This window comes from Coptis chinensis, chromosome 4, assembly GCF_015680905.1.
Source record: "Coptis chinensis isolate HL-2020 chromosome 4, ASM1568090v1, whole genome shotgun sequence".
Lineage (NCBI taxonomy): Eukaryota > Viridiplantae > Streptophyta > Magnoliopsida > Ranunculales > Ranunculaceae > Coptis > Coptis chinensis.
The window spans coordinates 97,547,229-97,562,013 of record NC_141459.1 but is presented as its reverse complement, the minus strand read 5'-3'; the positions used below and the strand labels follow the sequence as shown (position 1 = coordinate 97,562,013).

At 37.3% G+C, this 14,785-nt stretch overlaps 1 protein-coding gene and 1 long non-coding RNA gene across 2 annotated transcripts; both read right to left on the bottom strand.

The window, feature by feature from the left end:
* Positions 1 to 2,657: 2,657 nt before the first annotated feature.
* LOC147506041 (uncharacterized) lies at positions 2,658 to 3,928 on the bottom strand. The gene is made up of 3 exons (XR_015193567.1): positions 3,913 to 3,928; positions 3,674 to 3,777; positions 2,658 to 2,882 (listed from the first exon to the last, which is right to left on the bottom strand). It is a non-coding gene; the product is annotated as an uncharacterized LOC147506041 (long non-coding RNA).
* A 7,301-nt stretch (positions 3,929 to 11,229) lies between these two features.
* On the bottom strand, positions 11,230 to 13,161 carry LOC147506040 (tyrosine decarboxylase-like). The gene has a single exon (XM_086604206.1). It carries the CDS (start codon positions 12,967 to 12,969, stop codon positions 11,425 to 11,427), a length of 1,545 nt encoding a protein of 514 aa, XP_086460332.1. The 5' UTR covers positions 12,970 to 13,161; the 3' UTR covers positions 11,230 to 11,424.
* Between the last annotated feature and the right edge of the window lie 1,624 nt (positions 13,162 to 14,785).

Sequence of the window (14,785 nt, the reverse complement as noted above, 5' to 3'; positions counted from 1 at the left end):
GTGACACCTTTTAGCTGCCCAATTTAGCAGCTCTCCATTGGACTTGCTCTAAGTTAACTAAAAGGAGGAGGAACCCTAGTGAGGAGGAGATAGACACTAAGAAATTTGAGGTCGTAACAATGGCACCGTCTGTCCGCGGATATAAACCCACGACCACGTGGTTAAAAGGGTGTATATGTGAGGATGCCATGGTGCTCGAGTTGGTTTCTAAATTATTGGGCATCTAGGCATTCTTACAAAAATTGTGCTTCACTCAAGCATTTTCTACACCTAGATATGCACAAAGCAATGGCCAAGGCCACAAACAAATCTATCAAAAAAATATCCAAAAGAAATTGGAGAGCAAGAAAAGTCAATGGCCAAAACAACTCGATAACATCTTATGAGCATACAGAACAATAGCCCGAGCCAATACCAACGAGTCTCCTCTCACACTTTGCTTCATAATAGAAGTAGTTATACCATCATAACTTACAATCACAACCACACGTTCTGACATCGTCGAATCAGGAGAAAATTACAACATCTTAGCCAAAGAAGTCGACCTCCTAGAGGAGCAAAGGAAAACAACTGCAATATCCCTTGCTCGGTACCACCAAACAATCCAACGATCTTATAACAAGAAAGTCGCCCCAAGATCTTTTTAAGCTGGCGACCTAGTCCTCAAAAAGACCTTAGCACCAGCCAAGCTTGACCCAACTTGGGAAGGCCATACATAGTTCACAAAGTCATTGGAAATGGAGCGTACTTGATCAAAACTCATCTCGGTGATGTGCTTCCCCGACTTTGGAATACAGCTCTACTCAAGCATTTTTACCAATAATCTGTCTCCAGATGTATCAATCAATTGAATAAAATTTCATCAACATTTCGCGTATATGTGTTATCCTTGCATTACACGAGTACCACGCATCTTGCACTCACTGCCCGATCTGGGGTATCAAAATAGCCGGCCTAGCACCAACGCCAGGGTTGAGCACGACTCAACTATAATTACCACTCAGTGGTTAATTATCAGTCAAATTCAATCCACGGTCCCCCAAAAGGACCACAAATCAACTTAACACCAACACCAGGGTTAAGAACGATTCAACTGTAATTGCCATGCAAAGGCTAATTATCAGTCAAATACAATCCAAGGTACCCCCAAAAGGACCACAAGTCAACTTAGGGCCTTTGAAAGGATTAAGTTTGACTCAACTATAATTACCACTCAAAGGCTAATTATCAGTCAAGAATCAATAAGAAGTTCTCCCAAAATGAACCACTCAATCAATACACACACCTAAGGACACAAGGAAACCTAGGTGCCAACTACGCTCATCTATCAGGTCGTACACAGACACTTACGACCTACAAGCATCAGACGATCTAACAAAGTTTAACAGGTCGTCGAGTCTACTACTATGCAGCACAGGTCGTCAAATAACAAATAAAAAAGCAATTATATTCATGCAAAATTCAAAGACAATCTCATTCAAAAGCAAATAAGTAATTTAAATATTTTCACTTAATACAATTTCGGTTAGACACTAGAGGCCCCCAGGTTATCTTGGGAAAACGACCTCAGCATCTCCATAAAAAATAGAAGTATCAGTATCAACAACAAAAAAGAATATTGTTCAAACACTTCATCTATCGTCAAAACAACTTACAAGAAGAATAAGATCAATTGACACAAGGAAGATTCTCCACATTCAAGGGGTCCAGTTGGCAACCCTCTTCACCAACAGAGCTGCTAGCCGGATCACCACTTGCATTCAGCACTTCTGAGGCAACATCTTCAGCTAATCGAAAGCAGCAGAGAGATAAAGACCCGATCGATTGGTAGATCGGATCGCCTACTAGCATCTGCAGAATAAAGATTACTTTTACGATTCATTGCTGTTCCCCACTTTCAACAGACCTTTTGAGGGTTTTGTACTTACGTTCTAGTGCTATATAATAATCCACCAAAACGTAGACATCCCCATTCTCTACCAAATCGACCAGTCATTGTATTCATTCTGAGCTCGTTCAGCAACGGCCTGCGATTGTTTGCTCTCACCAACCCAATGCGCTACCTCCACCCTTGAAGCATCAAGAAACGGCTGCAACAAAGCCACTTTCCCAACCAGATCCCCAACCTGAGCCTTCAGCCCCACCACTTCAGCCCGTTCAACCTCTTCACTACACCATAACAGCTTATTTGTAACGGATATACATCCGTTACAAAAATATATTAGTAACGGTTATTTTCCGTCGACACAAAAATGTGACAAATATTAGTAACGGATATTAGTAACGGTTATAAAGTGTTAGCAAATTTACCAACGGTTATAAAGTGTTACTGAAATTAATTTCAACAACACTTATCAACCGTTATTAAATTATTAGTAACGGTTATTAATTTTGTTCTTAATTTATTTCCAACAAATGAGTGTTAGCAATTTTCATTTCTAACGGATACGTAACCGTTACTTATACTTCCATTAGTAACGGATACATAACCGTTGCTAAATTTAGAAACATCTGAAAAAAAAATATTTAAATATTATGGTCCCAATCATTCCTGCCACTTGCTTCTAGCATACATATATCCCACATATTATACACAACATATCCGTCCCACTAAAACTTAAACTTACACCTGGGTACAATAACGAGAAAAAAAACACTTAAACCAAACATACTTCATAATTCATTCATAAGTCACAAGTCTTAACTTTGATTACATTTTATTCAACAATGAGATAATAACCAAAAATATAATAACAATCAGTAAACTCACAAGTCTTTTGTAAACAAAATACATAGATAGGATAAATCCTAATAGCTCTAAAACGAAACCTTTTGATCTCTCACATTATCCTTCCTCTAGCAATCATGAAAATCATCGACACCTGCAACCCAGACCAATGACACCAAAAGGAAATTAAGAAAATAGAGAGGATCGATACATAATAGTAAGTAAAATTTGTGTAAGTTAGATTCATAAAAACAAGATGTTAAGAAACTATAAAATATGCGTAATAGGTAAAACGGGTTTAAACTAGAAACAGCTCGATGAAATCTAAATTATGTTCGTATTGAAGTAAACAAGTATTGAAGTAAACAGACTAATAAAATAGTTTGTCATTCAAAATTTAATAACTTCCAAGGAACTAGCCTTTCCTGACATACAAGAACTTGACATATAAACTATAGAGGTTCCTTAAATGCAATTGCAACATAGTACCTAACCTTTCCACTAATAGGTAGCAAGACATGTAACTATGCACGTACTTCTCTAGACACGCATCCTAGAATGCTGCTTTAGTAACCAAACATGACTTTATTTTTCCTTTTTGTATCGCTACATGTTTTGCAATAAATGGCTAGTATTTATTGAAAAATGATTCTAGATTATTGAAGAATATGAAATGTTGCTTTAATAACCATACAGACCAATATGTATAAATATTGAGGAGAAGATCATCAAGGTAATTCTATAAAAACTAAGGACCTATCATCTTCCTAGATATAATGTAAACTGAACTATAATCGAATGCCAAATTAAATGAATAACCTTTTGTTTGTCTTCCATATTGATTGTTTACTTAGAACCTAGATAATGCTATTTAAACATTAAGATAGTAACGTTCAAACAAGTCTCATTTCAAAGAATATGTTAAAGTTAGTTATGAACTCATACCTCATGTAGAGCTACTTGTGCATCATCCAAACTCTCCGCGCTCCATTCTTCACCATTTACTAGTAGAACTACTATCTTCAACCACTAAATTTGCACGAGGCAACCTATACGGCACCACAAATACGATGTGAACAAGGCCAATTAATACCGTACCAAAAAGATCAACAAACAAAATAAAAGAAGAAACCAAATGAAACTGCTTGAAAAAATAACAATTAACATAATCACTATTCACTAACCTTACTTGTATCAAACGAAAGAAGGTACTTCCAAAGGATGAGTAGTGTCGACTTTGCCATCAAAGATGAGGCCTCAAATGCACTGTTGGGTTGCGCCGATGCATGTCGGAGAGCTATTTAATACAATTGCTAAGAGTTTTTCAAGCCTGGCGAAAGGGAACATAAAAAAATGCGTTGACAAGCTCAGTTTAACCGTTTGTTCAATACCACTTGTTGGCAACCCAAGCGAAGCACTGATATTGTCATAATAGTTCATTAGTGTCAAATTTTATACTAAAAGGCCTAATCCTCGTCATCATATATACATAAGTGCCATAATCCAGTCATATTTTGGGAGGAGGTGGTATAGGCATCCATGGTAATTGCAGCTCGATCTAAAAATCTGTGGGAAGGAAAATTATGCTAATGAAGTGAACATAAACTTTAATTTGTTCTGTTAGTAAGGAAACTGTGGGAGTGTGCTTTGCAATCGTTAGAATGCATGCACCCTACAAAATTTTGCACGCACCAGAATAGACATTTACATCGGATTAAACTTATTTTCTTTGTATCATCAAAAATCAAAGTATATATATATGGATTTAAAAGAGACACACACAACTACTAAATGGGAGTACGGGACAAGTCTGACAAACACTGATTTTGGCAGTTTGGAACGGTCTTGGCTTGGCGTGTCTCTGTTCACTGCGTACTGCCTAAAATGAAAGCACACTAAATTTACTGTTCTCTCATTTTAACCAGTAGCTAGTAGCCAGTAGCCACACACCTAACAAGTCCACAGCAAGTTCGTTCCACACTGGCAAAATTCGTATAGTGACAGGAGCAATGCTTCAAGATAAAGCCGGGTGAAGATGGATGGGTTGCATAATGACAGCAAATGCAGCCAGTCGTGTAAGCTCATCCAGTTATCCACGTTTTGTTTTCTTTTTCTTTCTTTTTTCCTCGTTTTTATTTTTTGTTACGAGGAAAAAACCTTTTTCACTTGATTAACACCAGAAAATGTACATGCAAATTAACAATCATAGAGGTGAATTACCTCTCTGCGAATTCTATTGCTGTTTCTCCGGGTTTCGGTTTTGTGGTTCCAAGTACCACACATCACAAACAACAACCTAACGAGGTCATGAGGCGCAACAAATGCATTGTGAATGATTGTCTGCAAAACAAGAAGTTTGATGGAACACAATTTGGAAGCAATACATCATTTGGAGATAGATACCTAAGAGAAATAGAGCATATATGAAATTCCTGTGTAACTACAGAATCCCCATCCATAGTCCACACATCTCACTTGCACAAAGGTGGAAACAATTCTACACCAAAGAATTTAAACCTATAGTGGGGCAATTTCAGTATTAATAATCCGCCAATCTAGATATGATCTGACTGTGAAATAAATTTGTGTATGTTTTTTTCTTTGAAAATGACCAAGTGAACCTCACCTCATATAGGCTTTCACATTATTATTATTTTTTTATCAGTAAAATTCAATTCATTAATAGCATAAAGATACAGTGTTACAAATGATAGGCTAAGTAGCAAGGAGCTACTCATATAGGCTTACACATAATGGATACATTGAGTGATTCATCATTTACAACAAATCCAAAAAAGCTACCTGGTATACAACAAGTACTAGGTATCACACCTTGCAAGTGTTTAAAGTGCATAACTATCCTATTGACGCTCCTACCAGTTTCATAGGCGGGTACAATAAATAGGAGTGCAACCATACAAACAACATATTATTTTGAGATGAATTGGTGCCCTTAAAGTAGGTGCTTTCGTCATTTTTTCGAAAGCATCCACAAAAAATTTGTTGTACTTGATTGCAATTGGGCAAACTGTGCAGCCAAGCTCAAACGCTCCCTGGAGAGAGAAAAGGTAAAACAATAGTTTAAGGATAATGGGAGACATTTGAGATAAACACATAACGAGAAGACACCATTGTAAATTCAAGAATTGTTCATGAACTAACAATTCTGCTATTGAAAACTTTGGACGGACCTGAGTCGTTAAATGAAACTAAATAAGACTCAAGATAAATCTAAATAAACATGCTTCAACTGTTTCAACATGCTAGATGGTGTGCGCTTCTATAGCAAAATAAAAAAATTAAGCGTTCTCCAAATTGATACATAATCTAATACACAACTCAATAGAAAAGTTTTGTTAGCAAGTGAAACTTCAAACCGCATTAGATGTGGAGTCCAATCTTTTAATAATTAGATGTCACATGCCCACGTCAGAGTTCATTTGCTAATGGCATGAACATGTTCAGTTAAGGTGTAGGATGTAAGTTTTTCACTAGGACAGAAAACTAGTTGTCTCTTCTCTCCATTAAGCACTTTCTCACCCGGTATGGGTTGTTAAGGAACTATAAATTCCATCATAATTTCAATGTCACCAAAGAACAAGATTTCCCCCTTTTTCCTGGGTAAGAACAGGATAATTTTCAAAGCTCATATCAGGGCATGTGATATTCAACAAAGAAATCCTTAAAAACAGAAAGCATAACAGATAGAAACCTTCTTGAACGTGACTATGTAGTGGTTATTAACACAGGTTCCTTCTGGAAATATAAGAAGGGGATTGTTGTCAGCTCCTTGAACATGTTCTCTTAACCTGCATGATAAAATAACTCAATTCAGTTTCCATATGCAACTTATAATTCATCAGATACTCAAATAGCACAATGCTTACTTTCTTGCCACAATTTCACGATCTTTTGCCTCTTGAGCGATTGAACCAGATGCAACCAACACTCCAGAATTGTACTCTGCAGTAGTCCTGTAGATAATATTGATGAATGGAAAGAAATGAATAGTTTCTTGTATTTCATATGCAAACATCCTATTAGGGCCTCAACCTAGGAAAGGTAACAAAGCCAAATGCATTTTCAGTATGGTGCTTTAAGGCATTATATAAAAGTCGATGAACCACTGGCCATAAATTGTTATTTTTAATTTCTATTCAGTCACAATCATGTGAACTTCAGAAAAAGAAAGACCGTGATAGCGATAGGATCCAGTGCTTCTATTCTCACTTTTATAACCCTCAGAAACTAGTGATTTTGGATATTCACTGGTGCTAGTCCAAAGGAAAAATGAAGCACAAGAGTTGGACTCTTGAGGAGTCCTCTTAAATATTCGTTGGTCAACAATATTCGATGGTCTTCAACTTCGATCTAATAAGGAAGAAGCTTGATGACCCAGTTCATGAATACTAACTTCTAAGCTTGGGTTTCAGGTTCCTTTGACTGGGTAGCCTTAACGTGAGATTTTTTCACGTGATTAGAGCTTTACACTTTACTTTTCTTTCTTTTATCTCTGGGGATAGCTAAAACTAAGATATGTACATGAGATAAGAAAAGGCACACAGACAATAACATTATATATCTTACCAACCCATCCAGGATGCTTCAGCAAATGACAGCAAATGCAGTCATTTAGTGTGATGGCTAAAGATGGGTATTTTTTTTTGTAGCGACGGTATCTAACAAAATTTAAGACTAAATTGTTCGTCCCATATTAAAGACAAGAAAAAAAGTCCTCAATATTTCAAGATAAATCATACGACGGGTTCTTTTCTCAGTTGGGACTACGAAGCCCATCCTAAATTAAAGACAACCCAAGCTCGTCCTAAGACCCCCATCCTTTTTTAACAATTCTGGTGTAGTGTAATATGTTATCACGTACGTATTGATCCCGATAGAATCCATGGAACCTACAGTTATTAATTGCAAACAACATCATGAGATGTTTAACTCTACCTTAAAAAGGGAAGAAATAGTAAAATCTGACTTAGCAAGATTAATAAACCTGCGGTGCTTATGCTACTGAACCTTGAGAATATATCGATCTTTCAATTAGCCGCATCTCACCTAGTATTGAGTTAACAAGGATGACTTACCTGCACCAACCTCGCCATCAACATGAAAGTTAAGTGCAAATTAGTAGTGTTTAAGTAAAAGTGGAAAGAAAGAAAGAAAGAAAAAAGGATCTCAAACCACATTGTACACGACCTGAAACCTTAAGTAACATCAACAATAAAAGGAATATAAGAATGCAAATGGCCATAGTATAGCTTGTGGAGAGAAGTTCCTAATTTTGTCGTTCAATAAATTGTACAACCATAGCCTTGTAAAAAGTAGCTATGGGAAAGAGAAATAGATAACAAAACACAACAAGAGAGTGCATAATCAGTTTTATCTCTTAAAATATTGGCCATCACACTTTAGGAACGCAATCCTTGCTCCTCTTTACAAAGCGTTAAGGTAACAAAATAAAATCTATGTATATTCACGCCTTCAGACTCCTAAATACTTACCATTGGGTTCTATATCAAAGCCAAAAAATACAAAAATATATATCTTACCCAAACTTTGATTTGGATCGAGTGCTCCATTGACTATGTTGACGAAGATTTGCACTCATTTTTCATATTAAGTTCCTCCATAATCTGAGGATATATAGTTTCAAGATGCTACGTGGAGGAGGGGACTGTAAAGGCAGACCACAGAGCATAACAAAAGATGTGTCTCGTACGGACAAATGATCAAATCAAGAAGCCCGAGAGTTTCTATACGCACGCCTATTTCATTTGTGGTTTGGGGCATAAGTGAACCACGTTCCCCGAATAAGTTGTCATTGCTTTTTACACTTGTAACCGTGCTCTCAATAAGCTCAATAAACCCTCAAGTGTGTTAGAATTCAAGAACTCATACTATCGATTAAATGGCTTGCCACATTCCCAAACACCTAAAACTATCGATTATCAAATAAAGTATACCATTTGAGACACTTCCATGAACTTATACAAGATGCTTAGTGGCGGATACTTGCAAAGGTGGAAAAACAAACAAGGCTTAAATCATCAACTGCAGATCAATAATTCATATCCGAGTATCAAATGACAAAAATAATGCATGAACCTCAAGACAACCTATGAATAACTCGAACTAAATTCATTTTGTAAGTTAATTAAATGCTCAAAACTTAACTAAATATATGAAATAAAACTACTCATATCATAAAACAAATGCTAGACTCAATATAGAGGATAATTTACCCGCCCTTTAGAGAAAAGAGAGCCCCAAGTTGACACTTTGTACTCACTACTTAAAACATAAAAAAGAATGGATTCAGAAAATTTGTAGTTAATAAGATGAGGAAAACAATATTATGTTGAAATATTAACAAAGTTGTCATTTTTCAGGGAACATGGACCAGATCGAAAGCTTTAAGAGCAAATAAATCTTGAACTTTAAAAACAAAATTATTCAAACTTCCTTTCGCCCAATTAAGTTGTTTCAAAATTAATTTCAAGACAGTCATCAAACTTTGTACTCTACTTAAACTGAAATACTATTTGAGAATTACAGATCTATTTAAATGAAATCAGTGAGAGAGACGGTGTTACATACCTTGCAGAGAGATGAAGGTTTTGGCACTTTAAGAGAAAGCAAGGAGCATCTTCAAGGCGATATCTCATAACTGGGCGATTATGAAGGAGAAAGAACAAAAGGTGGGAGAGAGGACGACTTACCAAGAGGAAATCAAAACCTTAGCGGCGGCAACACCACTCCTTTTCCCTCTTCACTAGTTTCTCATTTTTCTTTTTGTGTTTTTAGTTTTTATTTTCTTTTTTCTATTATATTAGGTTTTTCGTATGTAACTTGTCACACATGCATAAGCGTTAGAAAATATCCCGGAAACGTTACATAATAATTCTAGTATTTGCACAAATGGTTACTAACGGTTATAAAAATTGCCAACGGATAATGAATGTGAAAAATTACCTAACGGATCAATATGTGTTACTAATAAGAAATCTCAATGGTTGCAAAATCACCCAAATGGTGTAGTGCTTGCACAGCCAGCATCTTGTCATAAGCCTCCTTCGTAACCTCCAGCTCTTTCTTATACACGTCGGAGATAGTTGATATCTCTCTCAGCTTCCTATACATGGTCAGGACTCGACAAACCAACAAAATAAGTCAAAAGAGCAACAACTCAAAACACAAAATAAAAGTCAGATTGAAAGGACACTTACAAAGCACAGCAAGCGATCCATATCTTTCAGGTTCGCCTCGAGGTCCTTCCCAGTCTCCAGCTGGTGCCTATCTCCATCTAGGACAATACTTTTCAGTAGCTCATTCGCAACTAGTGAAGACTTGAAGCTACAGTCTCTATTCTTTACTAGCCGCGTCAACCCACTCGTGGGGTCATAGTAGGTGACCATTCTATCCAGAACTTCATAATCACCCCACTCTTGTCACTTGGGGCCACACTACCCGACCCCGTATACTTTTGAGCTGCTGGCTCAGTCTCACTAACTTTCTTCTTTCCCCGGGCATTAGCCACGCCCACATTAACAACCAACTCCTTCAAGTTAATCTTCTTCAAAGGTTTATATTGCTTATTTACTACATTTATAGATTTATATGTAAAATTTTGGTTAGAACTTTGTTTCTATTGCTTATTCTAGAATTTGTTGTAGGTGAAAGATGCTAGATGGGACCTCAAGATTCTAGAACTTGAGTAAATGATTTGGGATAAAGCCTGAAGCATGGTACGAAAGCTTCTTTTATGGTGATAGTCAAACAATAAGTTTTTGAGGTTTAGAAAATTGCTCAAAGTTGTAAATATATATGGTTGGATTAGTTTTGTACTTTAACAATTTTTTTTCCTATGTATATTATTGTTTCTTTGTAAAATGGTATCAAAATGCATTGAGGATAAATTTAGCTTAAATAAGAATTCATGATTTTTGTATATGGTGTAAGAGGCGTATCTAATTGCAGGTTTAGCTGGTTGTTACAAAATATGAGAATTTTTTTTTTATTTGCAACCCATCAGCAATGGTTCATAACTGTTACAAATTAAAAAATGTTGCTAAAGTTTTGTACGAAACAGGTCTAAATAAGCGTTAGAAATAATATTTGCAACGGTTAAAACTGTTGGAAAATTTTGCTTGCAACAGTTAAAAAACGTTGCAAATATTTCTAACATTTTACCACTCCATATTTGCAATGCATTTTAAGCGTTGCGAATATTATTAGTAACGGTAAAGTTAGTAATAGCCTGTTATGGACTGTTTGTCTCTACTAGTGTTGTGACTTTTTCCCATTTTAAAAAATATTAGTGAGACCCCCTCTCCAGTTGCAAGATCCATCGAAGATTTTTATTCTATTTTATTATTTTATTTTTTTTCACATAAAGAAACATTACTGTTGGATCTTACAGATTTGGGGTTGCAACTAATAACCAAACTGGTTGACCCAAGAACGGGAGTTTGCATTTGAATGGATGAGCCTAAGAAAACAGGGAGTCAATATTCTTATGACTTGAATACAATGACCAGGAGCCCTTGACTCTTTATTAGAACTCCTTATTTGTACTAGTTCATAACCGTCACTTGCAAACTCCTTATTAGAAAACTTAACTATGAGGTCTTATACTATCACAGCTAGCATAACAATATGATGATAGGAAGCTTGCAGCGGCCAGTTTACGGAACTAATGCATCTGCATGTCCTTGCACCGCCTTCCATGCCATGTTGACATGCCTCTCTTCAGTTAAAGTTGCAGCAACAACAAATCTTATTATGTACACGCCCCCAAGGACTCCATGAGTCAGAGATGCTTCGCCGGAATCATTTATAGACTCTAATAACTTCATATTCAACTCATTTACACGTGCTTCATGTATGGTGACTATCTGATCTCGACTGTCACCAACATCACTTGTCATCTCAACCAACGGTATTGGTGGTAGCAACCGAAAACAGACCATGGAGAAAGTCCTTGGGACCACAATCTCGAATCTCTTGTCCTTAGCTACTAGTCCTTCAAAGTGTTTTGCCAACCTAACATGACTCCTTAGGAAATTTCTGATGTTAGCCACACCATAGCTACGTAGTACTAGCCATAATTTCAGTGCACGAAACCGACGGGAGAGTCCTATTTGCCAGTCTTTGTAGTCAACAACTTGCTTTGATTCAGTTTCTTTGTTCTTCAAATATTCCGGACTAATTGAAAGTGCCTTTATAAGTGCACTTGGATCTCTGACCCAAAGGCAACAACAATCAAAATTAGTGAACAACCATTTGTGTGCATTGAAACTAAACGAATCGACATTTTCTACTCCATCAATGAAGTGTCGAAATTCTGGGCATATACACGCACTCCCAGCATATGCAGCATCAACATGCACCCATATGTTGTAATCCTTTGCTACGTGACAAAGTAGCCCAACCGGGTCCACTGCAGTGGATGTTGTTGTCCCTACTGTGGCACATAAGAAAAATGGCACCAGCCCAGCTTCAATATCAGCAAGAATTGTTGATCGGAGGGATTCGACTGGGAGAGAAAATGCGTTAGACTTGGAAGTTGCGATAGCACGGAAATTCTTGGGATGTATCCCAGCAATATGTGCACCTTTCTGGACACAAGAATGAGTTTGGTCAGACCCATAAACAACAAGTTTGCAAATATTTGCTCTACCAATTTTGTTCAACATTCGATCTCTTGCAGCGATGATTGTACACAAGATGGCCTCAGAAGCAGTCCCTTGTAACACTCCACCACCATTTCCTGAAAACAGGAATGATTCAGGTAGCGAAAGCATTTTCCCAAGCCAATTCATTACTATACTTTCTAACTCTGTCGCAGCTGGGGACGTTATCCAGCTGAACGCATTAACACAAAGGCCAGCGCTAAGCATTTCACCAAGGAAACCAGCAATACTAGTACTGAAAGGGAAGTATGCAAAATATCTGGGACTTTGCCAATGTGTTAATCCAGGGATGATATCATTTTGGATATCTTTAAGAATTGATTCAATGGGTTCAGCATCATTTGGAGCGGATTCAGGTAAGCGATTTTTGAGGTAACCTGGTTTGACTTGGCTGCGGACAGGGTACTTATGGATATTTTTGTAGTAGTCAGCTAAGAAGTCAATTATCATATGTCCTTGCCTCTTGAATTCTTCTGGATCTAAAAGGTTGGACGGACTAGCAAATTTTTCTTGGATATCGTTTTGAATGCTATTCATTGTGGAAATGGAAAGATGCGAAGTGTAAGTGTTGGGTTTTTTTTTTTTAATCTGATATGTCGATTTATGAGATTGAATGGAGTGTAAGTGTAGGAATGAAGGACTTATATAAGGTGGCCAACAGCAATTTTGGAATTTTGCCAGTTGGTTCGAGATTGAGATTCAAGGTGTAGCGTCCAGTAGCAATCATGGCCCAACTCTCAAGTCTGAGAAAGTTATAATGTACCTTTTTATACTGCGTACATTTTTATGTTCCATTGATAAATTGGACAAAGTTCCAAACTCTTTAGATATCTTTTCAAATAAAAGTCCTAAGTCGCTTTTCAAATAAAACCCTAAGCAGCTATAAGTGTATAAGCAATTGAACATTGTTATTTATGCTAGGAGATACATATGGTGGTTAGCTTGTTAGGTTAAAGGGATTGAGTGTGTAGAAGAAGAAGAAGAAGAAAGGATGGAGGCACAAGAAGAAGGTAGGGTTTAGAGTATATTTACCCTAACCTATAATGCATATATTTATACTAGAGATGGAATAACATAAATAGCAACAAGCTAAATAAGGTACGGTCTCACACTTATAGAATGTGTGAGACCGACACTACATACTTCAACACCCCCCTTCAAGCTGGAGCATAGATATCGCTCATGCCCAACTTGTTACCAATATAACTCAGAACTGGACGAATCACTGGTTTGGTGAAGATATCAGCTAACTGATCTCGAGAAGCCACATAAGAAGTACTTATCTCCTTTGTTTCAACCTTATGTCCGATATAATGACAATCTACCTCTATGTGCTTAGTTCTCTCATGAAATCTTTGGATTAGAAGCGATATGAATGGTCACTCGATTGTCACAATGAAGAGGGATCGGTAGTCGTACTCGAAACCTAACTCATGTAGCAGACATTCTGAATCCACATTAACTCACTCATCCGCTTGAGCCATAGCTCTATACAAACCCTCGACTAGACTTTGACACAATTGTTTTGCTTTTACTCTTCCATGTCACCAAATTTCCACAAAGGAAAGTACAATACCCGGTGGTGGAATGTCTATCCAAAACCGATCCCCGCATAATCGAGATCGAATATCCAACAACATCAAAATTTCCATTAGAACGATAGACCAATCCACGACCAGAGAACCTTTCAAATACCCTCGAATCATTTAATAAGCGCACGGTAGTGAGGAATCCGTGGTGCATGCATATACTGAGATACTACACTGACTGCAAAGGAGATATCGGGGCGAGTAATAGTAGCATAGATTAGCTTTCCCACCAATCTACGGTATCCCTCAATATCGGCATACATCTCTCCAACATCCGAACCGAGTTTGTCGTTCGAATCCATAGGAGTCTCTCTATCGGGCGAAAGCTCTAAATTACTTGTTTCATCGAAAGGTGTCTAATACATACTTTCTCTGTGAGAGATGAATTTCACCAGGGAACCTGGTAACTTCAATGCCTAAGAAATACTTCAGTTCTCCTAGATCTTTGGTCTCGAACTGTCTTGAGAGATTGACTTTAAGTCGATCAATACCCTGTTTGTCAGACCCGTGACAATGATATCATCAACATACACAACTAAGACAATAATCCCTTTGCCGGGTCCTTTCGGTAAAACACGGAATGATCATATTCACACCTAGTCATTCCATTAGCCATCAAAACCCGACTAAACCGCAAAACCAAGCTCTAGGAGACTCGCTGAGCCCATAAGGAGACTTCTTTTTAATCCGGACTTTCCCCTTGAGCAACAAAAACCGGAGGTTGAACCATATAGATTTCCTCCGGAAGATCGCCATGTAAAAGG